We start from the raw sequence: 24,361 nt of genomic DNA, 5'->3' as shown, positions 1-24,361 counted from the left end.
CTCTGATTCCCTTGAAGGGCCTTCAGCTCAAGCTGCCGAAGGCCAGCTTCCAGGAATTGTCGCTGGAGATCTGAAGGCTCCCCAGCAGGCTAGTTTCCTTCCTCTGGGCTCCTTTGGCTAAGCTCAACTCTGACCTTCCTTGAGCCCGCCAGCCTCACCTCGCCCCAAAGATCTGCCTGCAGGAGACCCAGAACTCAGACCTCTCTTTCAAGTGCCCTTCCCCCTTCCTATGCCCTCCATGTGTTCAGACCAACCTGTCCATATTTGCTCATCCTATTTCTGTCCCCAGAATGGTCATTACAACAATGGCTCTCAAATTTTAGTGCGCTGGCTCAGCTGGGGAGTGGGTAAAAAACACGAGCCACCTCGCAACCAAAAGTCACCGATGAACTAAATCTGGATCAGGGCTGAGGAATCTGCATCTTAAACCAGCCTGCCAGGGTTTCTATCTGATGTTGCTCGTCAGCAGACCACACTCTAAGAAATAAGATGTGAGAGAGCCATATAAACATAAAGTATAATTATGACTCTATCATTGTCTAGCAACCCGGCCACTCTGGGCCCTTAACATCAAAAAGGCGGCTGGTCCTTCAGGAAAGGACAAGCTGAGCTGCTCCTCAGGAACTTTCAGAAAGGAAGTGGGAAGGACAGGGAGAGACAATGGTTTCTGGGGAGAGTATAGGAATGTGGGAGAGGGTACAGGGGTTTAAGGCTCTGGATATTTAATACATGGGTGTCAAAGACAGAAAGCAATAAGCTTTACATACTAAGGGCCTACCAAGCAAAAAATTATGAAAATGTGGGTTGGCCACAGGAAAGGAACAATAACAACATTAGGAGTTTGACAACTCATGTCTGTCCCTTGCAGCACAAGAAAGATTACATTAAACTGTTTCCCAGTCCATTACTCTCACAGCACATATCTCTTCACTTTTTAAAAGCTGTAATGTCAACTAGCCATTAGACATCATACTTACCTGGAATAGATAGCACATGAATATTGTACCCTTTACCACACAGGAAAAAAATGCCAAAAATACATACTTCATGCCATATGAAGTCACCAGAAAACAGTCCAACATAAAAGCATCACCTACAGGGTCCTTTGAAGACAGTATATGTTGAGACCATAAAAATGCAAAAACCAAGACAAGTTCTTCAACTAGACTTACTTCGGTGCTGAGGGCTAACAGATGATCAGAATTCTGAGGGCTATACATCATCTGAGTCAGAGGGTGAAAAGGGAGGTTGGTCTGAATGAAGTTCTTTGCAAAATCTGATGATCTGAAGATTCTTCCTCCATGACTTCCCCCCGACACCTCTGCTGTTAAAATCACCTGATCAGGGAGAAGGAAGTTCAGAATCAGGCTCTAACACGGCACAAGTACCGGAAGTTCTCACACCATTTCTATCAGACATCTGTTAAGACAATTCCAGTTTCAAAAGTAAGAAGGATTATAAAAACAGATTAGTTGATACACTCTACTTCTCAAGTGTTAAGTCTTTTCAAAAACTACTGTCCTGAATTGGGGTAGTGCATTGTATTTATGAGGCTGAGTCAGGTCAGTTTGAGATTAGCTAGTTTCCCAAAAGGCTAAAATGTTGTCTTAAGATGTACACCTTGTAATGTTAAACCACCACCAAATAATTATGGTGCATCTTGGACAGGGACTAAAAAAAGGAAGCTGTGTGCTAAATTCCATTCTGCTGTGATCAGCATGGAATTATGTTCGATTTTACAATACAGTAAAAGTAAACTAAACACATTGTTGTGTATCAGCAGACCATTCAAGTATCAACCTGTGACTGTTGTACATGTATAAATGACTCACCTTCCCAGAGTTCTCAGGACCGATAGCCATGCCAAATTCAGTTCGAATGAAGGTGTTATTGATGAGATTTGTAATATCCTTAAAGTTCTTTCCATAGTCCTCACTGAGAGGAAGGGGAAAAAAAGACAAATTTAGAATGGAGTGGGCATGGACACTGCTGGGTTCCTACTCAGCTTCCACTGCTCTCTCGCCAACTTTACGGAGTACTTGCCCTCCTCCAAAGGTCCCAGCTTCAGGCGAGCTGATTCTACCCTTCCCCCCAGTGCCAGGCTGATTAGCGGAAGGAGGTTCCAAGCCCTCACGGGCGATGGGGTCAGGAATGGGAGAGTGACCCTGGCTGAGCCAGTCAGACAACGGGGGAAAGTGGGGCCCCTCGGGGAACACATTTAAGACAGCCACCTAATGAAATGATCTGTTTCCCTTTAGACCAGTGGTTCTTTTTTTTTTTTTTTTCCCCTGCTCTTTAGGGCCACACCTACCGCATATGGAAGTTCCCAGGGGTTGAACTGGAGCTGCAGCTGCCAGCCACAGCCATGCCAGATCCAAGCCACATCTGTGACCTACACCACAGCTCGCAGCAACCCCAGATCCTTAACCCACCGAGTGAGGCCAGGGATCGAACCCACATCCTCATGGGTACTAGTTGGGTTCGTAACCCACTGAGATACAACAGGAACTCCGTAGACCAGTGATGCTTAACCAGAATATTTTTGCCCCATTCCTCTACCGCATCAAGCAAATATTTGGGAATATCTGCAGACATTTTTGATTATCACAGAGGTGCTACTGGCATCTAAGAAGGTGAGGCCAGAGGTGCTGCTAAACACCCTACAATACACAAGACAGTCCCCCAAACAGAGTCATCTGGCCCCAAATGTCTACAGTGCCAAGACTGAGAAACCCCCATGCTGTAGTAATGTGAATGTAAAACAAAAAAAGGCTATAGGCCTTCTGACACAATGACAGATGAAGCCAGCCTAAGTAGAGAGTACTGCAGAGCCAATTCCGGAGAAGCAGAGACTACGACACTGGATTGAATCGACCCTGAAACCCATCCTTCCTCTGTGTTTAGTTATGAGCTGTGTTCTGAAACAAGGTCATTTTAAAAATAATAATACTACACATGAATCCTAATATTTGTTCTTTCTGGTTACCCAAAATAAATGATCACTTTTGCATATATCTGTGGTATAAATATGTATTAGAATATGCATGTTAATAACAAAAAAAAAACTGCTGAGATGCACATATTTTTGGAATAGAGCCTAATACCCCAAAGAACATGGAAAATCTAGACATTATTTAAATAAATGGGAAAAAAGAAGTACTCATCCCACGGACTTCTGGTAAGACACAGCATGAAAATTCCTACTAAGGTGAAGGACTCAGGAGGGCATGAAGATATATGTTCTTTTCAGAAGATACATGTTGACTGATCAGCAACCCAAAGGTCAACAGCCAAGAATCATAGACTTGTTTTTTGTTTTTGTTTGTTGTTGGTGTTGTTTGCTTTTTAGGGCTGAACCTGCGGCATATGGTAGTTTCCAGGCTAGGGGTCAAATTGGAGCTGCAGCTGCCAGCCTACACCACAGCCACTGAGATGCTGGATCCAAGCTGCGTCTACAACCTGCACCACAGCTCACAGCAACACCATATCCTCAACCCACTGAGCGAGGCCAGGGATTGAACCTGCATCCTCATGGGTACTAGTCGGGTTCATTACCACTGAGCCACAGTGGGAACTCCACACCCTTGTTTTTGAGCACTTTTCATTGACAATATAGAGGAATTTGTGATATGATCTGACCTGCAGACATTTAATGAAAAGTAACAGTAAAAATCCTATAAAAGCTCAGAAAATATTATGTTTCACTTTTCTCAACAATCAAACAAGCACAGAATCCTTGTTTGGTTGGCTTTCAGGCATAATCATTTTTTTTATTCCTTTAGTTCATTTTTGCCATGATTAAGTCACTATAAATTATAAAAGCAACAAGGATGACAACAAACCCTAAAAAAAAATTATAGTTTTTACTAATCTGAAAAGTTTATACAGCTAATCCTCATTATTCGCAGATTCCCTATTTGCAAATCTTTCTACTCACTAAAATGTGTAACCTCAAAATCAATACTCAAGGCACTTTTATAGTCATTTGCAGAACTGCACAGGTCGTGACAAATTTGAATCACCCAGGACGCACGTTCCCAGCTGAGGTCCAACAAGGGGACACTCTGCCTGTTTCAGCTCTTATACCAAACATGAGTATCTTATGGTCTATTTAGTACCATGCATTTTGCATTTCTGTGCCTTTTGTTGGTGCCTTGCTGTTTAAACAGCCCTCAAGCATAGTGTTGAGATGCTGTTTAGTGTTTCTGGAGAAAATGTGTGAGTTAGATAAGCTTCTTTCTGGCATGGTTATAAGCTCAATGTTAATGAATTGACAGTATACATAAAGCATCTTTAAACAGAAATACACATAAAGGTTATGTACTGATCAACTGATGAAAATGAATGCTGTGACCAGAGGTTTGCAGGAACCTGATTCTCTCTCTCCCCTAAGGGTAATGGTTCGGTATTCACTAGTTCAGTATTCACGGAGACTCTGCAGAATACAACTATTGTGAATAACAAGAACTGACTATACTGAGATTTCCAGTTAAAAGATCAATAGGAAGACTGTAGCTTATTAAAATGTGCCCAAAGAATCATGGACCTGAAAACACTGCCAGGTAAAACTTGCAGAATTGGAATTTACATTAAACTGAACACCCAATACTTGGTCTCTTTCTTAAACCTTGTCTAATGTTACCTTATGTGTTTTTATTTAACATTTCATTGTATTTTATCCTTATTGGAAAATTATACATAAAATACAGGTGGGAAAATAAAGGTAAAATATTATAAATAAAATCACAACTTTTTATCAGAAGGAATATGAATATGTATTTGGGGTCCTTATCTTGCTTTCACTGAAAAGACAACTCTAAGAATAGGTATTCTGATGAGACTATTTCTTAAGTGATGAAAACCTCCAGTTTTATGATTTTTATATGCCCTAAGTTTGTAAAAGTGAAACTGCAGTAAAATGCCATCATCACACATTTCAATCAACTTCTTATTTAAGAAATAAAAAGCAGAAAAATATATCTTGTAAATGGAATTCATGCCAATCTTGTAATTAAAAAATGTTAATGCAATTTACGCTACTCTTGTAACTAAAATATGTTAATGGTCATTGTTAATAATCTACTATAGTCACGTTAACGATCTACTGTAGTGAAAACTGAACCAAACAAATCATTAAAAAGGCTGTCATAGGAGATGCCTTGGAGAAGCTGGTTTACTAAATTCTGCTTTAGTATTTGTTGCATATCTTTACGTTATTCATTTAAAAAAATCTCAAGTAACATCATGAAAAACTTACACTGACTGTGGAGTAATCTTTAATGTGAAATTCTTGGTGATTTCTTTATTAATTTCCAAAATTTGAACAGCAGGAAATAGAAATCACTACTAAAATAGCCCAGTAGTTTTATGGTAATTTGGTACAGAATTCTGCCATAGAATAATGCTTACATGTGCTTCACTAAGTTAATCTTATAATGAAAAGTTAGACTCAAGAGGCCACAAAGCCAAAAAGTATCAAACATCTTTTGGATGCCAATAATAAAATTATCATCTTAACCATAACTAGTTTATTTCCTTTTTAACTCCATATCTGCAAGTATGAGGCAAATGTACTTTATTATATGAGTATTCCTTAGCAGAGAATCAAAATTTATACTATTCAAATATGACTCATTTAAATTGAAGATATTTGTGTATTATTAAATTTTACCCCATCATTAATGGCCAGGGACTTTATTTCCCAAATCTTCCAACCATCCCTTTTTACCACCTAAGGACTGAGTCATACTCCCTCTAACACAGAGTAGTGCACAGGCAACAGAGATGAATTCCTGCTCCTCCCGTGCACCCCTGTGCAGCACAACTTCCAGCAGGTAGCATGTGATTAGCTATCTGAACAACAGCTAATGGCATGCGATTCTATCTGAATCCCAAATGAACCTCTGACCACACATAAGATTTAGTAGAGAAAGATAATCCAATAAATAATACAATGATTAAAGCTGTGAAAGACAGAAGAGTGTTCACAGTCAACTCAACAGGCTTTTATTTCTCAGCTGGAGAAACTCAGCATATTCAGGACTCATTCCCATCAAACTGCTCCCCCTTTTCCCGTTTCTGAAGCAACCCGTGCCTCTAGGCTGGTGTAGCCAACAAACATGAGTCACTTCAGACCAGGCCAGCCCAGCTGAAGAGGCAAACGACGAAGCATATTTAGAGTTTTCACTTAAACTATGGAAGAGTTTTCACTTCATAGCCAAGAGGAAGTAATTAATATTCAAAATGACCTTGGTTAAAAACCAACCAACCAAACAACCAAACAACCAAACAACCCTGCTGGGCAATATGAAGAAAAAGAACCTTAGTAATATGATCCTATGCTACACAAAGAAAAAGAAAAAAATGGATTACTCTCTGGTCAAGTCCATGTTAGTGGTTTCTCACAAGACGTCATAGGATGGAAAAGGGCTGAGTCAGATGGTGGTAGATGATGAAACAGTAACATAGTGATACCGTTCTGTTTTGGTTTTGGTTGTTTCAAAGTAGGCACAACACCAAAAAGCAAAAGGATACGGAAACAAAGTTCTGAAGATACATTTCACTCCCCATGGAGACGACTCAGGAACCCGTCAGGTCCAGTTCTAGCCACATGATTAAAGAGCACTATGAAGACTAAAAAGTGAATTCAGAAGGCAAACAGCAAAGTGGCTTAAGCAACAGGTTTAGAAGACAATTCAACCAGGACAAGGAGGAGTTTAGTAAATAGGCTTCAAAATATATAGGGATCAGGAGTTCCCGTTGTGGCGCAGAGGAAACGAATCCGACTAGGAGCCATGAGGTCACTCAGTGGGTTAAGGATCTGGCGTTGCCGTGAGCTGTGGTGTAGGTCCGCAGCTGTACCTCTTGATTCGACCCCCTAGCCTGGGAACCTCCACATGATGTGGGTGAGGCCCTTAAAAGCAAAAAACAAACAAACAAAAACCATGTAGGGATCAATCAGAGAGGAGGTTTTTCATTTGCTACCAAAAAATAGTATTATTAGCATACTCTACGGCATATGAGATATTTATCACAGCAGTATTAACAGTACTGAAAAAAATTAGCTACAATTTAAGTGTCCAAGAGAATAATAACTTCTATCAATCAAACAAAAATGATAAGTTACTAGCAGAGAGAATATGAAAAATACATGGTATGAGCACTGACCACTCAGAATGGTTATGGTTGATAATGCCAGGCATTAGTAAGACTTGCGGGTTGGCAGGGGCAGGTAGTGTGTACATTTGTAGATGCCACCGAGGCATATGGGGGTAAGCAAAATCACTTTTTATCAACTGGTATGGAAGGTTTTCATTTTTTTTTCAATGATTTTTATTTTTTCCATTATAGTTGGTTTACATAAATTCATTTTAAAAAGCTGGCACCACAGTGCCAGTATGTACTGACCACATGCCATCTCTGACCATTGGCATGGCAACAGCTAATAGCACCAAGTTCTTACCCTACGCCAGGTACCGCAAGGCGTAACTTGCGAGAGCTCTAATGTAGCTGTTATTATTATCCTCCTTTTACAGATGACAAAAAAAGACCCAGGGAAGTCAAAGGACTTGCCCAAGTTCATTCTGCTTACAAATGACAATGCTGAGATTCAACCCCAGGCCTATATGCCAGTAAAATTCAGCGACTTTGCTTCCCAAGACTATAGAGCCGTATGGTGTAATATTCAAGGGGGAAAATTAAGATAATAAACTCTAAAGATTGGGAGTTCCCGTTGTGGCACAGTGGAAACAATTCCAACTAGTATGCATGAGGATGTGGGTTCAATCCCTGGCTTTGCTCAGTGGGTTAAAGATCTGGCACTGCTGTGAGCTGTGCTGTAGGTCACAGACTTGGCTCGGATCCTGCACTGCTGTGGCTGAGGTATAGGCTGGCAGCTGTGGCTCTGATTCAACCCCTAGACTGGGAACTTCCATATGCTGCGAAAACAGTAAAAAACAAAACAAAACAAAAAACCCCAAAACAAACAAACAAAAAAACCTCTAAAGTGTAGTTGACTTTAGGGTGAATTTTTTCTTTTAAAACTTCCAAATGTTTTATAATGTGGTTGTATTGCTTTTCTAAAGAAAGATGAGTTGGTAAGAAACACTGTACCATAAAGATTCTATGACAGTAAAGTTTTTTAAAAACTGGAAAATTTTTACTAAAAATTTTTACTAAATTTACAAAATTTTTAATGCATTTTCCCCTTCCAAGACAGAATATTTTTCATCTGTCTGAAATGATTCAACTACTGTTTTAATTTAGTGAACAAAATCACCTAAAATCACAGCTCTTCTAGAACTAGGGTTCTAAAATACATTGTCAATCCTTATCAAACAAATAAAAAATGATATTGGTCTAAGAATTATTAGAAAATGCCAAGTATGCACTCATTCAATTAATATGTAGTACTGCCCATCTGCTATGCATCGGTTGTTCGGCTAGCTGCTGAAGAACCCCAGTTAGTTAACAACCTTGCCTTCATGGAGCCTACAACAATTCCATAATGGCAATTCCTTCTTGGCCTTTTTTTCTGTGTGTGTGTGTGTGTGTCTTTTCTAGGGCTGCACCTGAGGCATATGGAGGTTCCCAGGCTAGGGGTTGAATCAGAGCTGCAGCTTCTGGCCTGCACCACAACCACAGCAACACTGGATCCTTAACCTACTGAGCGAGGCCAGGGATCAAACCCAGTTCCTAGTCGGATTCGTTAACCACTAAGCCATGACAGGAACTCCTTTCTTGGCCTATTTTTAAGCCAATGTCAGTGTACTGAAGGGCAGAGAGCGCTAGCTCCAAGCTCAGGAGTAGCAGTCAAGGGTCACCTATTGAGGAAGGGAGGCTGGGCTGGTCCCTCTCAGTTTCAACATGGGTTCACTCCCACCGTGGCCAATATTCAAACAAAGAACCCCGAGAAAGTATGATGGCTCCTGGGCGATCCTTTGGCCCTGAGGTTAATTTCTATGTCATCTGCGGGGATGTCAGATTTCTTTAGATCTCTAGGGGAAAAACAGGATGACACAAATGACTGAGACGACAATTAGCAACTTCCTGGATTTACCTGGTTTAGAATCTTAAGAGTAAAGGAAAAAACCCTACTCTTTAACCAAGGGTACCTTTGAGAAGACAACTCTAAAACTTGTGAATGTCACAATATGGACTATGGTTCCAGAACATACTGTACCATCATTATCACCAGGCACTTTGGCAGGTCTGATCTTGAACCCTTCCTCCTGATCTAAAAATAATCTGTTTGGGGCTCAAAATGTTAGATAAATAATATTCACTTGGAAGGTACAGTATGAATTGTTACTCCAGGGGAACAAAAACTGTTTTGTGCTCATAATAAACAGAAAGATGGTTAAACTCTATGTTACCTCCCCTCAAATAAATACTCATTTAAGGAGTTCCCGTCGTGGCACAGTGGTTAACGAATCTTACTAGGAACCATGAGGTTGCGGGTTTGATCCCTGGCCTTGCTCAGTGGGTTAAGGATCTGGCGTTGCCATGAGCTGTGGTGTAGGTCGAAGGCTTGGCTCGGATCCCGCATTGCTGTGGCCCTGGTGTAGCCAGCAGCTACAGCTCTGATTGGACCCCTAGTCTGGGAACCTCCATGTGCTGCGGGAGTGGCCCTAGAAAAGGCAAAAAGATTAAAAAAAAAAAAAAAATCCATTTAAATACACACACACTCCTGCAGTTCCCGTCTTGCCACAGCGGTTAACGAAGCCAACTAGGAACCATGAGGTTGCAGGTGAAATCCCTGGCCTCGCTCAGTGGGTTGAGGATCCAGCGTTGCCATGAGCGGTGGTGTAGGTCTCAGACGAGGCTCAGATCTGGCTTTGCTGCGGCTCTGGCATAGGTCGGCGGCAACAGCTCCAGTGCGACCCCTAGCCTGGGAACCTCCATATGCCGTGGGTGCAGCCCTAAAAAGACAAAAGACAAAAAAATAATAATAATAAAAATAAATAAATATATTTATTTAAATATATAGACTCTTCCTTCATCTCCTTTACTGTTTTGTTACTCAGTCAGGTCAACCTATTCTCCTTGGAACTAGATCCCTCTTCATATTTCTTCAGGTTGCCGAGCAGATATTAAAAAGTGTGCTGAGCATGACAGTCTGGTGAAAATTAAAGATGGCTAGACAATCTTTTATTCTTTGCCTTTTTCTAGGGCCGCACCCGCGGCGTATGGAGGTTCCCAGGCTAGGGGTCGCATTGGAGCTATAGCCACCGGCCTACACCACAGCCATAGCAATTCGGGATCTGAGCTGTGTCTGCGACCTACACCACAGCTCACAGCAACGCCAGACCCTTAACACACTGAGCGAGGCCAGGGATTGAACCTGCAGCCTCATGATTCCTAGTCAGATTTGTTAACCACTGAGCCATGATGGGAACTCCTAGAAGATCTTTTAAATCACTGTCAGACCCCATCATATCTAGAAAAGCAGAGAAATTACATTCACATTGTGTTACTGAAATGCCCCAACCATATACTATGCATCTCACCTTCGATACAGCTTGGACTGTCCAAAAGTCATAATTACCAGTGGTACATGGAAGGTAGTCAGGACTAGGATGATCTGGAGAGACAAAAGCATGTGGTCCATAAGAAAGATAGTCCAATTACAGGCTTGCATGTAATAGGATTAAACCAACATCAGAGAGATTGCCAACAGCCCTGCTTCACAGCAGCCTATATTGCAATATATCTGAAAACCAAGAAGGACCAAGTGATTAGGGCTTACGATGATCCAAAACCTCAACTCATTCTGAGACGGTCCCATCACCTACACTTGAAGCAGTGAGACAGAGCTAACAGACTCTACATTACAGTAACAGGAGGTTTTAACTACCTTGTACTCACATTGTTGTAAGATATTCTCAGGGAAGAATCATCTCTCTTTCTGCTTACAGAGGCTAGAAGAGTGTGGGTGCTCTAACAGAGGTCACTCTATCACATCTATCCTTTCCTCTTCTCCCTGCTGCTAGTTCCGCATGAAATTAATTTTTTTGGGAGGGGCATGGCCGCAGCATGTGGAAGTTCCCAGATCAGGGCTTAAACCTATACCACAATAGTCTGAGCCGCCGCAGTGACAATGCCAGCTCCTTAAACCACTATGTCTCAAGGGAACACCAAATTTTTTTTTTTTTTTGTCTTTTTGCCTTTTCTAGGGCCACTCCCGCAGCATATGGAGGTTCCCAGACTAGGGGTCGAATCAGAGCTATAGCCGCCGGCCTACGCCAGAGCCACAGCAACGTGGGATCCAAGCCGCGTCTGCAACCTACACCACAGCTCATGGCAACACTGGATCCTTAACCTACTGGGCAAAGCCAGGGATTGAACCTGCAACTTCACGGTTCCTAGTAAGATTCATTAACCACTGTGCCACGACGGGAACTCCAAAATTAATTTTTAAAATATTTTTTCTAGAGAAAAAGATTGCATAAGATTCTGATAGATTAGAACAAGAGGCTAGGGAGTCTCAAACAGCCACATAATAAGAAATCTTGGAGATATCAACTATCTTAATAAATCATGGAAATTAGGGAACATCTCGAATTTGAGAAGAAAATGAGACATGCTTAAAGAAATTCTACCAGGAGCTTAAAAATTAACTTATGACCCTGATGTTCAGCACCAAAATTACATTTCTTTCAACTCCTGATATGGCGTGCCTCAACGCCATGATCCATTCATGATCCATACATGATCCATACATTACCAGGATACTAAAGGGGCACGAACTGTGGCCCCTAGCCTTGCTCAAGCAGGATAATAACAGAGCCAGGTAAGGCCAAGCCCTGAGGCCAGTGAATCTGCAGCATCCCCCTCCTGGGAGATGGGCTACCTTCTAGGAGGGATAAGGAAGAGCTGACTGACCCTTGTTCCATTCCCCCAATCCTGACAGTAGCTCCTTAGTGGTAGGGGAAGGGACAACATATGGAGCTGAACAATGAGAAGGCCATGGCCACCACAGTCCTTCAACACTAACAGTGGGAAAGGGCACAGGGACAATACAGTTGGAGGAAAAATGCCAAGCTGTGTAAGGTGCAGTTTTCTGCTTCCACACCGAGGCTTCCCCAGGCACTGCAAGGCCCCTTCTCGCACAGAGAACTCTCTCCTTCCTCTTGCTCCTCTTGATGCCAACCAGCCACCAAGAGCTAAAAAGGTGCCTCTCTTCCTCTTATGGAATAAGGTGTCCCAAAAATGTTCCCAGTTTTAAAGAAACCATAGCTATCTGAAAGTCTATCCTGTGAACATGTATTTTCTCCGATTGAGGCAGAAACACTTTTAGAAAGTAAAACATCCAGTGCTTAAGCTCGCCAAATCTTCACCAGCTTCTTGCTGGGCCACATGAACAGACTCCGAATATTACTTACCCCAGTGCTATCCCCAACCCAGGACAAGGACACCGAGCCACTGAGATCATCAAACACATGCTGTAAGGGAAAAAAAATTCATTTAGAAATGACATCTCCTCTTCAATCTTTGACTTCTTTAAATAATTCCAAACACTACTGCTTTCAAAGTCATCTATGTTTATAACTATAAGGAGACATGGATTCCTGGAACAAAATTTGGAAGAGACAGGATTTAACTACTTAACCTGAATTACAAATAACTTAGAAATTTTAATTCTCTCTCATCCAAAGCAAGCCAAGCAGATGAGTTTTCTTCACTGTACCAGATGGGAGATGGGTTAATCTAATTGCTGTCTCCAACAGAACTAAATATATATAAAGTATTCTTAGGATATTTTAAAACAAGGGATCACAGCCCACAATGACAGATATAATTGTAACCCGATCAGCACAATTTAAATTTCTCTAAGCAGCCTTCACAGTACAGCTGAATAGCTAATAGCCGATTCCTTTTGCTTCTAGGCTAACTCACTCAAAGTGACAAGGGACAGAAGCAAGAGTAAATGCTCTTTTTTCACTTTATAAATTTAGTAACAACAAAACAATAATAACAATAGAACAACCTTCCTAGAGTTGTGGTGAGAGAGGGGAGACAAAAAAGCAAATGCTGGTATATTCTATCCAAAAAATGGTAAGCATGTTAAAATGCAGGTTAATAAATATTGCAGGTGCTTCTGTATTTTGGTTTTCAAATACTTTCTTCTCTATTTATAAAATAATATATATCCATTATAGAAAGTGTAGACAATAATGGATATAGTAAAAAAAACACAGGAGTTCCCCCATCTTATCCCACAGAGACATTCAAGGTTAACATCATGCCTCTAATCATCTAGTCTCTGTCACTTTTTGGGGGGCCATGCCCATTACATGCAGAAATTCCTGGGCTAGGGATTGAACCTGCACCACAGCACTGACAACACCAGATCCTTAACTGCTAGGCAACCAGGGAATTCCAGTCTCTACCACTTTTTTAACTGATAAAGAAACAATACCAAGAGGGCAATCCTAGCACTTGGTAAAAATTTCCAACCATGTAGAAATGTTGTGGTAAGAAGAGAAGATCCTTCCTCTTCCCCAGAGGGTGAAGAGTTTAGCATATATTTCTACTCAGTGTTGACAATTATGCTGCTCCCTTAATGAAGACTTAGATCTTGAGATTTTAAAAATCTTAAATATGCCCTGCCTTTCCAAATATGAACAGTGCCTTTAGGAGCTGAGGATATAATTTTATATTTGTGGTATTCCCTGGGCCTGCACAATCAATGAGCATTTGTTGAAAATGATTATACATCCTTCCCAAACCACAAACTTGATCTCAAAATAGAACCTGCCTATAATGGTGGGATGCCAGCTGCTTGGTCACTCAAGTCACCAAACCCAACAGAGGAGTCTGAAGAAACAGAACTCACACACTGTTTTGCTTATCTTCCAATTTTCTTCTGAGATCCTCCTAAATGGGCCACTGAATTCACCTATGCTATTTCCCCTCTGCACTGCAAGCACCTCTGAGGTCAGGAGAATCTCCTATACAATCCCTGTAAATAGCACAATCAGTGCCTCACAGACAGCTTGCTCAATAAATGCTCGTTAACTCCCAAACACTTAGGCAGAACTTCTCACAGCCTCTGCAGGACAGAAAGGCTATTCATACATATAAGCTGGCCAAGCGTCTGAGAAAAAGGAGGTCTGCTAGAGACATCTGGAACCAGAAGCTTAAGACACAGCAGCGTGTCTTGTAAGACAGCACACAGAGCCAGAGAGCATGTTCTCCTGAATGAGGACACGTGTCTGAAATTACATCAAAGAGCTCCTTGCGGAGAAGCAGGAATACATATACCCAGCGCTTCCACAAGCACCAGACAGATCACAGGGGCTAAGAGATATCTAAACAGAGGCTCACTTTCCAAGAAAGGTTCTGACTAGGATAAAAGAAAAACTCCATCACTGGAGCACTGGCAATCTTGATCAAGCTTTCACTTTTCAGGCAATGCTCTACTCACATCTTCCTATCGCTAAGTCACGGGAAGAGGAGGATTACTAAATGACACTAGCAACCTTCGATTTAACCCAAACAAATCAAACAACAGTTGACCTCATTCATCATCCAGAGGGCCTTTGGAAAAATGCCGGTGCGATTCATTAACCGTAATTGTGGCCTTCTGCTGTCCTTAACCTACCCTGCCCTTCCCAACCACCAATTAAATTTCGCTTTTGAAAATATACAAACTCACTGAAAAAACTCATCCACCTATAGAAAATTAACTAAGTTTTCATATTTCGGTCTTTACCATTCTTAATACTGTTGAGTATAAAAAAGAAAAATGAAATCAGATCTAACTACAGACCAAAGCTCAGGCAGAAAGAAAAGGTCATGGAGTTCAGGGCTCATGGCTCAGCGAAGCTGTGTGTTCAGTGGTTAATGAACCCAACTAGGATCCACAAGGGTGTGGGTTCGATCCCTGGCCTCGCTCAGTGGGTTAAGATCCGGTGTGGCTGTGACCTGTGGTGTAGGTCACAGACTTGGCTTGAATCCTGTGTTGCTGTGGCTGGGCGTAGACTGGCATCTGCAGCTGCGATTTAATCCCTAGCCTGGGAACCTCCATATGCCGAGGGTGTGGCCCTAAAAAGCAAAAAAAGAAAAAGGAAAAAAAAAGTAAGAAAGAAAAGGTCATATGGAAAGAAGACAAATCCAGGAGAGTTGAGGAGCCAAGGCCACAGATATAATCCTACCCCTTCAATGGGAGGATTACAGACGTCCAGGCACGGGTGGACAACCTAGTCATGGTTATGGCACAGAATTTACAGATGTCACCAAAAGGCCACTGATTCTAATGCTTGATTATCATATTTGATACAAAGTACAGGTCACTCTACATTATGGTGGCACCTTAGATATTTCAAAACATGTATTACTTTTTTTTGATCCACCTTCTAGAATAATAGCAATAAAGACACAAACTGATGGCATCTAATCAAATTCAAAAGTTTTGCACAGCAAAGGAAACCATTAAAAAAATGAAAAGAAGGGAGTTCCCGTCATTGCTCAGTGGAAATGAATCTGACTATTGTCCATGAGGACACAGGCTCAATCCCTGGCCTTGCTCAGTAGGTTAAGGATCCAGCATTGCCATGAGCTGTGGTGTAGGTGGCAGATAAGGCTTGGATCTGGTGTTATTGTGGCTGTGGCATGGGCCAGCAGCTGCAAATCTGATTTGACACCTAGCTTGGGAACTTCCATATGCCATGGGTGCGGCCCTAAAAAGCCAAAAAAAAAAAGAAAGAAAGGAAAAGAAAAACATGAAAAGAAAACTCACAGAATGGGAGAGAATCTTTCTGTGTCTGACTCACTTCAGTTAGCATGAGAGTCTCTACTTGCATCCATGTTGCTGCAAATGGCATTATTTCATTCTTTTATATGGTTGAGTAGTATTCCATTGTGTATATGTACCACATCTTTTTTTTTTTTTCTTTTTCACCTTCTTAATCCATTCATCTATCGATGGACATTTAAGCTGCTTCCAAGTCTTGGCTATTGTGAAGAGTGCTGCTATAAACATAGGGGTGCATGTATCTTTTTGAATTATGGTTTTGTCCAGATATATGCCCAGGAGTGGGATTGCTAGATAATATGACAGTTCTATACTTAGTTTTCTGAGGAACCTCCATACTGTTTTCCACAGTGGTTGTACCAATTTACATTCCCACCAATACTGTAGCAGGGTTCCCTTTTTCCACATCCTCTCCAGCATTTGTTACCTGTAGGCTTATTAATGCTGGCCATTCTGACAGGTGTGAGGTAGTACCTCATTGTAGTTTTGATTTTCATTTCTCTAATAATTAGTGACAATGAGTATTTTTTCATGTGCTATCTGAAAAAAAGACACTGGCTATCCATATGTCTTTTTGGAGAAATAAAACATGTATTACTTTTAATCATAGCAACAAGAGGTCTGACTGCCTCTCTCACTAGACTTGAAGCCCATCTGGCACAGGGACCAAACCCGTATACTGTAGCAACTAATATACAGAATGGCACATGGAAGACAATAAATACTAAATTAATTTCCTATAAGAACTACTTGTGGGGAGTTCCCGTCGTGGCGCAGTGGTTAACGAATCCGACTAGGAACCATGGGGTTGCGGATTCGGTCCCTGCCCTTGCTCAGTGGGTTAACGATCTGGCGTTGCTGTGAGCTGTGGTGTAGGTTGCAGACGTGGCTCGGATCCCGCGTTGCTGTGGCTCTGGCGTAGGCCGGTGGCTACAGCTCTGATTCAACCCCTAGCCTGGGAACCTCCATATGCCGCAGAAGCGGCCCAAGAAATACCAAAAAGACAAAAAAAAAAAAAAAAAAAAAAGAACTACTTGTGGAGTCATCACTCTGGCACAGTGGGTTAAGAATCTGACCACAGAGGCTCACGTCACTGCAAAAGTGTAGGTTCAACCACTGGCCCAGTGCAGTGGGTTAAAGGATCTGGCACAGCCACAGCTGTGGCCCAGATTCAATCCCTGGCCCAGGAACTTCCGTATGTTGTGGATGTGGCCATAATATTAAAACAAAACAGACAAAAAAAAAGAATTACTTGGAAGTTCCTGTTGTGGCTCAGCAATAACGAGCCCAGCTAGCATCCATGAGGATAAGAGTTCAATCCCTGGTCTCGCTCAGCAGATTAAATATCTGGTGTTGCTGTGAGCTGTGGTGTAGGTTGTAGATGTGGCTCAGATTCTGCATTGCTGTGGTTGTGGTGTAGGCTGGCAGCTGTAGCTCCAATTTAACCCCTAGCCAGGGAACTTTCAGGTGTGGCCCTAAAAAGCAACAAACAAACAAACAAACAAACACTACTTGCAAAGCTCTGAAAAAGAGTTTAATAAAATGAGACGATAAAGCCAAATTCACTTAATTTCCCCATATCAGAAATGCAAAAGTTCTATTCTCAGAGGACTTCTGCCTCTGGCCCAGATGGAGTAACATGGATCAGATTTACCTTCCCACCTGAAACAACTAAAAAAACCAACCACAGAATATATAAAACAACAGTGTTCAAGACATTGGACTGTAGGCAATGAAGGACAATGATGCTGAGAGTGAGGAAACAAACGAGGGCCTACCTCTGCCTGGCTTAGTGTCTGGAGACCATTTTCAGGACACGGTGTAGGAAAAGGGAACGGAGGCAGAGCCCAGAGGTCTTTCTCACTTGAAGAGATGAGCTGATAGTCTGGGGAGGCCAAGGAGGCCCGGAGTTCATAGTGTAGAGCACTTAGGAGGAGAGGGCCATGCAGAAAGAGAACACTGGAGGTCCACAGATGGGGACTCCCCAACCACCCTGCCATGTCTTCAGCTGAGTACCAATCACCACATGAATGCAAGGAAACCACCTGAGGCCAGGGACAAATCCACCTGAAAGAACTGAAGGAAACAAATCTGGGCCTCGCACGGGACCAGAAACAATTCCTATTCCCAAAAACCGTAGTAGAAAACCTCACATTTCACAAGGAATTGGAGAGAACACTCAGGTAAGTTTTCCTTTGTAATGAAGAAAAATTAACCCTAGACTAAATGCTATATTCTAGTCTTGCCTAAAAAGCTTAAAAAACAGGACCATAAAGGATCAAACTATTGTCAAGTAACCGAAATCCCAGAACAAAGTTCAAGAATATTTATAGGAATATTTACAAATCCAAATAGATAAAATTCACCATGTCCTGCATTCAATAAAAAATAACCAGGTATACAAAGAAGCAAGAAAATAGGACCATAATAAAGAACAAAAATTAATCAAACTGACTCTGAAACAACACAGATAATAAGATTAAGGATATTAAAACAGTTATACTCCAGGAGTTCCTGTCATGGCTCAGTGGTTAGCGAATCTGACACAGCTCGGATCCCACGTTCCTGTGGTTCTGGCGTAGGCTGGTGGCTACAGCTCCGATTCGACTGGGAACCTCCATAAGCTGTGGGAGCAGCCCTAGAAAAGACCAAAAAAAAAAAAAAAAAAAAAAACCCACCAAAAAAAACCCCAATTATATTCCATACATTCATTCAAGAAATTAAAGAACAGACTGAGCAAAGATGAGCATTAAATAAAGATATAAAAGATACAGGAGTTCCCGTCATGGCTCAGTGGTTAGTGAATCTGACCAGGAATCATGAGGTGCCAGTTCAATCCCTGGCCTTGCTCAGTGGGTTAAGGATCCAGCGTTGCCGTGAGCTGTGGTGTGGGTCACAGACGAGGCTCAGATCCCAAGTTGCTGTGGCTCTGGCGTAAGCTCTGATAAGACCCCTAGCCTGGGAACCTCCATATGCTGTGGGTGAGGCCCTGGAAAAGACAAAAAGACCAAAGGAAAAAAAAAAGATATAAAAGATTAAAAAAAAGACTCAAATTGGACTTTTAAAGATGAGAATTACAATGTCTAAGATGAAAATCACTGTGGATAGGTTTAACAGGAAATTAGATATTGTGAAAGAGAAGATTAATAAACTGGAAGACATATCCAGTGGAAAATATCTAAAGAGAAACACAGGAAAAAAAGAAAAAAAATTAACAGAGCATCACTATATATATAAAACTGGAGTCTCTAGAAGATGTGGAGGGTGGGAATGGACAAAAACTTTGAAGAGATACAGCCAAAATGTTCCCACATTTAATTAAAAGTATGAACCCAGAGATCCAAGAAGCTCACAAACCTCAAGCTCAAGAAACACAATGAAAACTACACTAGGGCACAGCCTGTTCAAATTGTTTAAAATCGATGATAGATAAAAATCTTAAAAGCATCCAGAAGCAAAAAATGACATTATATAAAGACAGAGGAACACAGAATTATAGCAGACTTTGCTTTAGAAACAATGCAAGCCAGTGTTGTATCAACATCTTCAAAGGACTGGGAAAAACCTGTAAAGACAAAATTCTATACCCAACGAAAATACCTTTTTAAGATGCAGGTTTTAAAAAAGAAGGTCTTTGTTCTGAACATGTCCATTGCTCCTCAGCATTATATGGTGGGTGTTTCTTTTCGACAGCAAGAGGGGGACTGTACCAGTGCAAAAAGATCTGAAAGACAGCCGAAATTCTATTTTTCCACATAAAACCAACCATTCTAATGCCTAATTACTGCAGTGTGAATGATCTCTTCCTAGGCATTATTCTCACAGCTCTTGCGGATGTTGCTTGTATACAACTATTTACATATTTGGTTACCTTTCAAATTATGCTAGGAATTCTTAGATGACAGACAGTATGATCTGCTATTACCCATCAGGCCTAGCACAAAGTCTTATAAATATTAAATGCTCCATGAACATCTCCATAGAAGTCTATTCACAAATCCCTGCTACCAAAATTGGTCTGTGTAATCTCCCTTCTACCATGGTCACCACCATTTCAGTAAATAACGGCCAAATAGAATTTCTTCCTATGCCTTACTGCCAGCCAAAACTCTGTTAAACACTAGTAAGTGTTCTTGGGTATTCTCAATACAGTGACCTTAATCCTCTCCTTCCCATTGTAGTTACCATCAACTCCATAGTCAAAAATTGGTAAGGATCCCCTGAACTATCAAAGTGTTTAGAGGCAACGGCCAGGGCTAGACCATACAGAAGAGAAATTAAATTTCTGAGTGTGAAGAAATAAAGTCTGTACTGAGATGTAACCAGGGCTTACAGAGGTAGCAGCAGATATAAACAACAGTAAGATATGGTAGAGGGGAGTTGTGCAGCAGAACAAACATGAAGACACACACAAGTATCTGAACAATTTCAAAGGGCATCACAAATAAAATATATCAATTTCACCAACTAGTAAAGTGCTGAGCATACAATAGATTCTGTTAAGTACTTGAAAATAAGAATTTTAAAATCAGGACGAACACAGTTATGGTGGGAATAGGAGAAAAATAAAAATAGAGAAAAGGAAATGTGTGTGTGAAAAATACTTCTGCTTGAAATATCCAAAGAAAGCTGAGACAAGGCCACAGGATGACTTACTCAAACAAGGAAGGGGGGGGGGTCCAACAGTGTATACAGCTGAACATAATCAACTAATAAGTCATGGCTCTACTGTTCTGATCAAGGCAAAGTAAGCTGAATAAGAGAAATAAGAGCAGAGGACAAAGCTCTGTGGATAGAAAAAGGCAGAATAAGCCCTTTAGGAAGAGAAAACTCCAAACCTCCAAAACGATATTTCCAGTGAACATACTGCTATACTAAAATACCAAATATATAAAATATCGAGGAGTTGAGGAGCCCAGCCAACAGAAGCAGAAGCAATACTTGTCTACCTCAAGTATTGTTACAAAGATGTTACATATTAGCTGTATACATGACAACTGAAATGGAGAAGGAGGGGGAAGAGTTGAAGCCTGCTTTATTTCTGGTAAATAAGAGCTGTGTTTCTCCAACACAGGATACCTAAGAGGTAGATTATTTAGCATAAAGAGAACATAATCTGGCCACTATATATTGCTAAGCAGTCAGCAAAATGTAAATTCTAGAAACAGGCCAAAATTAAGGGAAACCACGTAAACACGCTGTTGGTGTGACTGGCAATCCAAAACCAGCATTCAGAGGAGCCACAGAGTAAACACAGTAATTCAGACTATTTAATCATACCCTAGCGTAGGAAGCTCAGAAACGAAGAAATTTAAGACTAGATATGTAAAATGTCAGCTTGATTCTATCATGAGTAGATGAGTATGAAGCTTCCCCTTGTGGTGAAAGATTTATTAATCCCCCAGCACAGTGGCTGGCACAGGAACAGATAAGACAGATCAATGAAACAAACAAAGCCCAAGACTGGACAAATTTTCTTGTGGTGTATAATAAAGCATTTCAAATCAGTGGAAAAAGTGTGTTGGAAAAACCAGCTATTTGGAAAAAATACAAAGCTGGATATCTAACTCCCTTCTTACCCTCCACTCCAAAGTAAATTCTGCATAGCACAACGATTTAAATACCAAAAGTTAAGCCATAAAAATCCTAGAAGTATGAGTGAACATCTTTACCTTACAATGAGAAGACCATTACAAAAAGTGATACAAAACCCAGAACCCGTAATATAATACAGGGGTTACTTTGACTATATAAAAAAATTTTATTTATTTATTTATTTATTTTGCCATTTCTTGGGCCACTCCCGCAGCATACGGAGTTTCCCAGGCTAATCGGAGCTGTAGCCACCGGCCTATGCCACAGCCACAGCAACGTAGGATCCAAGCCCAGTCTGCAACCTACACCACAGCTCATGGCAATGCCGGATCGTTAACCCACTGAGCAAGAGTAGGGATCAAATCCGCAACCTCGTGGTTCCTAGTTGGACTCGTTAACCACTGCACCATGACGGGAACTTCATAAAAAATTTTTAATAGCAAAATACTGAAAAGACAGTTGAAAAAAACTGGACAAAATTATTTGTAACATGACAAAGGGTAAATATAGAATGTTTTCAAAGCAGTAAGAAAAAGGCAAAGACCTCAAAAGAAAATAGGCAAAGGACACCAACAAGTAACTCAAAAAGGACACAGAAATGACCAATAATGTTTGAAAAGCTATTCAATCTCACCAGTAAGCAAAAGAAAATCACAGAAAAATAAATGTGACAACATTTTTTCACCTTTTGAAAAAGCTTGACACAATGTATCCAGTGAGGGGTAGAAACCAGAGCACCTGCCTACACTGTGGGTGGGAATATATAAATTGATTGTAACTTTTCTGGAGAGCTATTTGGTGATGTGAATCAGAACTGAAAATGTCCATACCACATGACCCAAGGAAGCCCACTCAAGAATTTATCACCAGGGGATAATTACACATCTTTACAAAATATGTTACACACCAAGATGTTTACGGCAGCTAACAACTACCGAGGGCTTCCTGCCGGCCATCTACTGTGTTAAACATCTTACACATATTATCATGTATCCACATAACAACCCCATATTATTACATCTGTGTATTCTAGACGAAGATCAGAAGCTTCGTTAAGTATGTTACGCAATAAAACAATATACCAGGTGCTACTGAAAATGTTTTTTCACTGACATTGAAAAACATTCCTAACATTTAAGCAAAAAGCAGGTTTACAGGAATAGCATGTAAAATTGTGTGTGTTTGTGGTTCCAAATATTAGCAGCAACTGTCTCTAAGAGGTAGAATTTATGGTGATTTTTTTTTTTAATCACACCTGCGGCATGCAGAAGTTCCAGGGCCAGGAATCGAACCTGAGCCACAGCAGTGACCTGAGCTTCTTCAGTGACAACACGGAATTCTTAACCACTGAACCACCATGGAATTCCTGATGTTTCCTCTTTACAGTTTTTCCAAATTGACTGACTTATTCCTCACCCCATCACCTGTAGAACAACAGTGGTTTCTAGAGTCCCACGAGGCACTGAGAGCCACATAGTGACCTCCACTAGAGGAGGACTGGCTGGCTTTTTTTTTTTTTTTTTTTGTCTTTTAAGGGCTGCACCTGGAGCATACGGAGGTTCCCAGGCTAGGGGTCAAATCAGAGCTGTAGCCACCGACCTATTCCACAGCCACAGCAAAGCGGGATCCAAGCCCCATCTGTGACCTACACCACCGCTCACAGCAAGGCCAGATCCTTAACCCACTGAGCGAGGCCAGGAATCGAACCCAAGTCCTCATGGATGCTAGTCAGATTCATTTCCAATGAGCCACGACAGGAACTCCTGGCTGGCATTTTTAACCAACTTGGTTTTCAGGGACTCATGTTAGCAAGTAAGTGACAGCTTGTACTACCTTCTTTCTCTGAGACACATCCACACTGCCAGCCAGGATGATGTGAGACTCATTCACACATTTACTGCCCATTTTTAAGTCTGAGGTCCACACATTTAGAGACCATGAATTAACACAAATGTCCATTTCTGTGGTCATTTAGCTAATCTCTAGTTGCATTTGGAGAAAGAGAACGGCCACAAAACACAACATTCTTCACAAAAATAACTGTCTTCACATCTATTAAACTAGAAGCCTAATCAAACTACTGTTACTATAGCTGGGAGAACTTAAAGCTGGTCGCAAGAGTCACTCTGGCTTGGGGGGAAAAAAAAAAAACAAAAACAAACTTGGTAATGAGAACCTTCTGCCTATCTTTAGTTACACACCTGATCAAAAGTAAAATACTGAGAGAACTGACACCAGCACAACTGAGCATGCGCAGTTTCACACACCCAGCCCCAGTTTAAATGCCATTTTTAAAGCCGTCTTGCCATCAGGAACAACCTCTCTGGCCAGAAAACAAGGAGCAAATTCAATGATGTCATCCTTCACACACATTCCTTCTTTCAACAAATACATCTGCTTGTTGGCCATGTGCTGGACCCTTTCTGGGGCACGGGGAAAAGCAGTGGAAACACACACTCAGTGCTCACAGAGCTTACACTCTATAACACACTTCTTGCGGAAGTCTAAAAATGAAGACTAAACATGCTAGACGCTCAACCGACGAAGACAGCCTGTCACTGTGAAAATAAAACTGCAAAGGGGTGTTAAAGTCTGGTCTAGTCACTAACTGGTTGGGAAAGTAGGCACAAATCATTTTCTCTCTTGGGAATCTATTTCCTCAGGAGTAAAACTGAATTATGCGCCTTCACTCATTGGAATAATAAGAATCAAATGAAACAGCATACAAAGGAAAGGCACTGGTGACCCCATAACGGCTGGAAATTTAAGATTTAGGCTTCCAAACCCCGCTGAGGGAACACAGGGATAGATAGGACACAGTGATGTGTTAAGAGCAGTCTAGAACAAAACCTGGGTGACACTCTTGTGGACAGAAACAAAATGTTAACAGAATACAGTTCTGTTCTTAAATAAGGACTGCTAGAATCATAAAACATGAGCCAAAAATAAGATCACAAATGTTCCAGATCTCCCAGAGACTATTCTTAGAAATAAAAAGGCTAAACATAA

The 24,361-nt window shown here is 41.2% G+C and overlaps 1 protein-coding gene across 12 annotated transcripts in view; it reads right to left on the bottom strand.

The window, feature by feature from the left end:
- The window catches only part of SORT1 (sortilin 1), a 65,885-nt gene that overhangs the window by 26,782 nt on the left and 14,742 nt on the right, over positions 1–24,361 (bottom strand). For all 12 annotated transcript variants that reach the window (XM_085023739.1, XM_085023741.1, XM_085023740.1 and 9 more), the window contains exons 2-5: positions 12,384–12,443; positions 10,509–10,582; positions 1,833–1,935; positions 1,173–1,337 (exon numbers count right to left, since the gene is read on the bottom strand). In XM_085023739.1, coding sequence (XP_084879865.1) covers positions 1,173–1,337; positions 1,833–1,935; positions 10,509–10,540 — 300 coding nt within the window. In that variant the 5' untranslated portion in view covers positions 10,541–10,582; positions 12,384–12,443. The remainder of the gene's footprint in view (positions 1–1,172; positions 1,338–1,832; positions 1,936–10,508; positions 10,583–12,383; positions 12,444–24,361) is intronic.

Source organism: Sus scrofa, chromosome 4 (assembly GCF_054392235.1).
Source record: "Sus scrofa isolate SSC_HxYL_T2T_F1_AM1 chromosome 4, Sscrofa_HxYL_maternal_Yorkshire_Landrace_v2.0, whole genome shotgun sequence".
Lineage (NCBI taxonomy): Eukaryota > Metazoa > Chordata > Mammalia > Artiodactyla > Suidae > Sus > Sus scrofa.
This window is presented reverse-complemented; position numbering and strand designations above follow the sequence as displayed.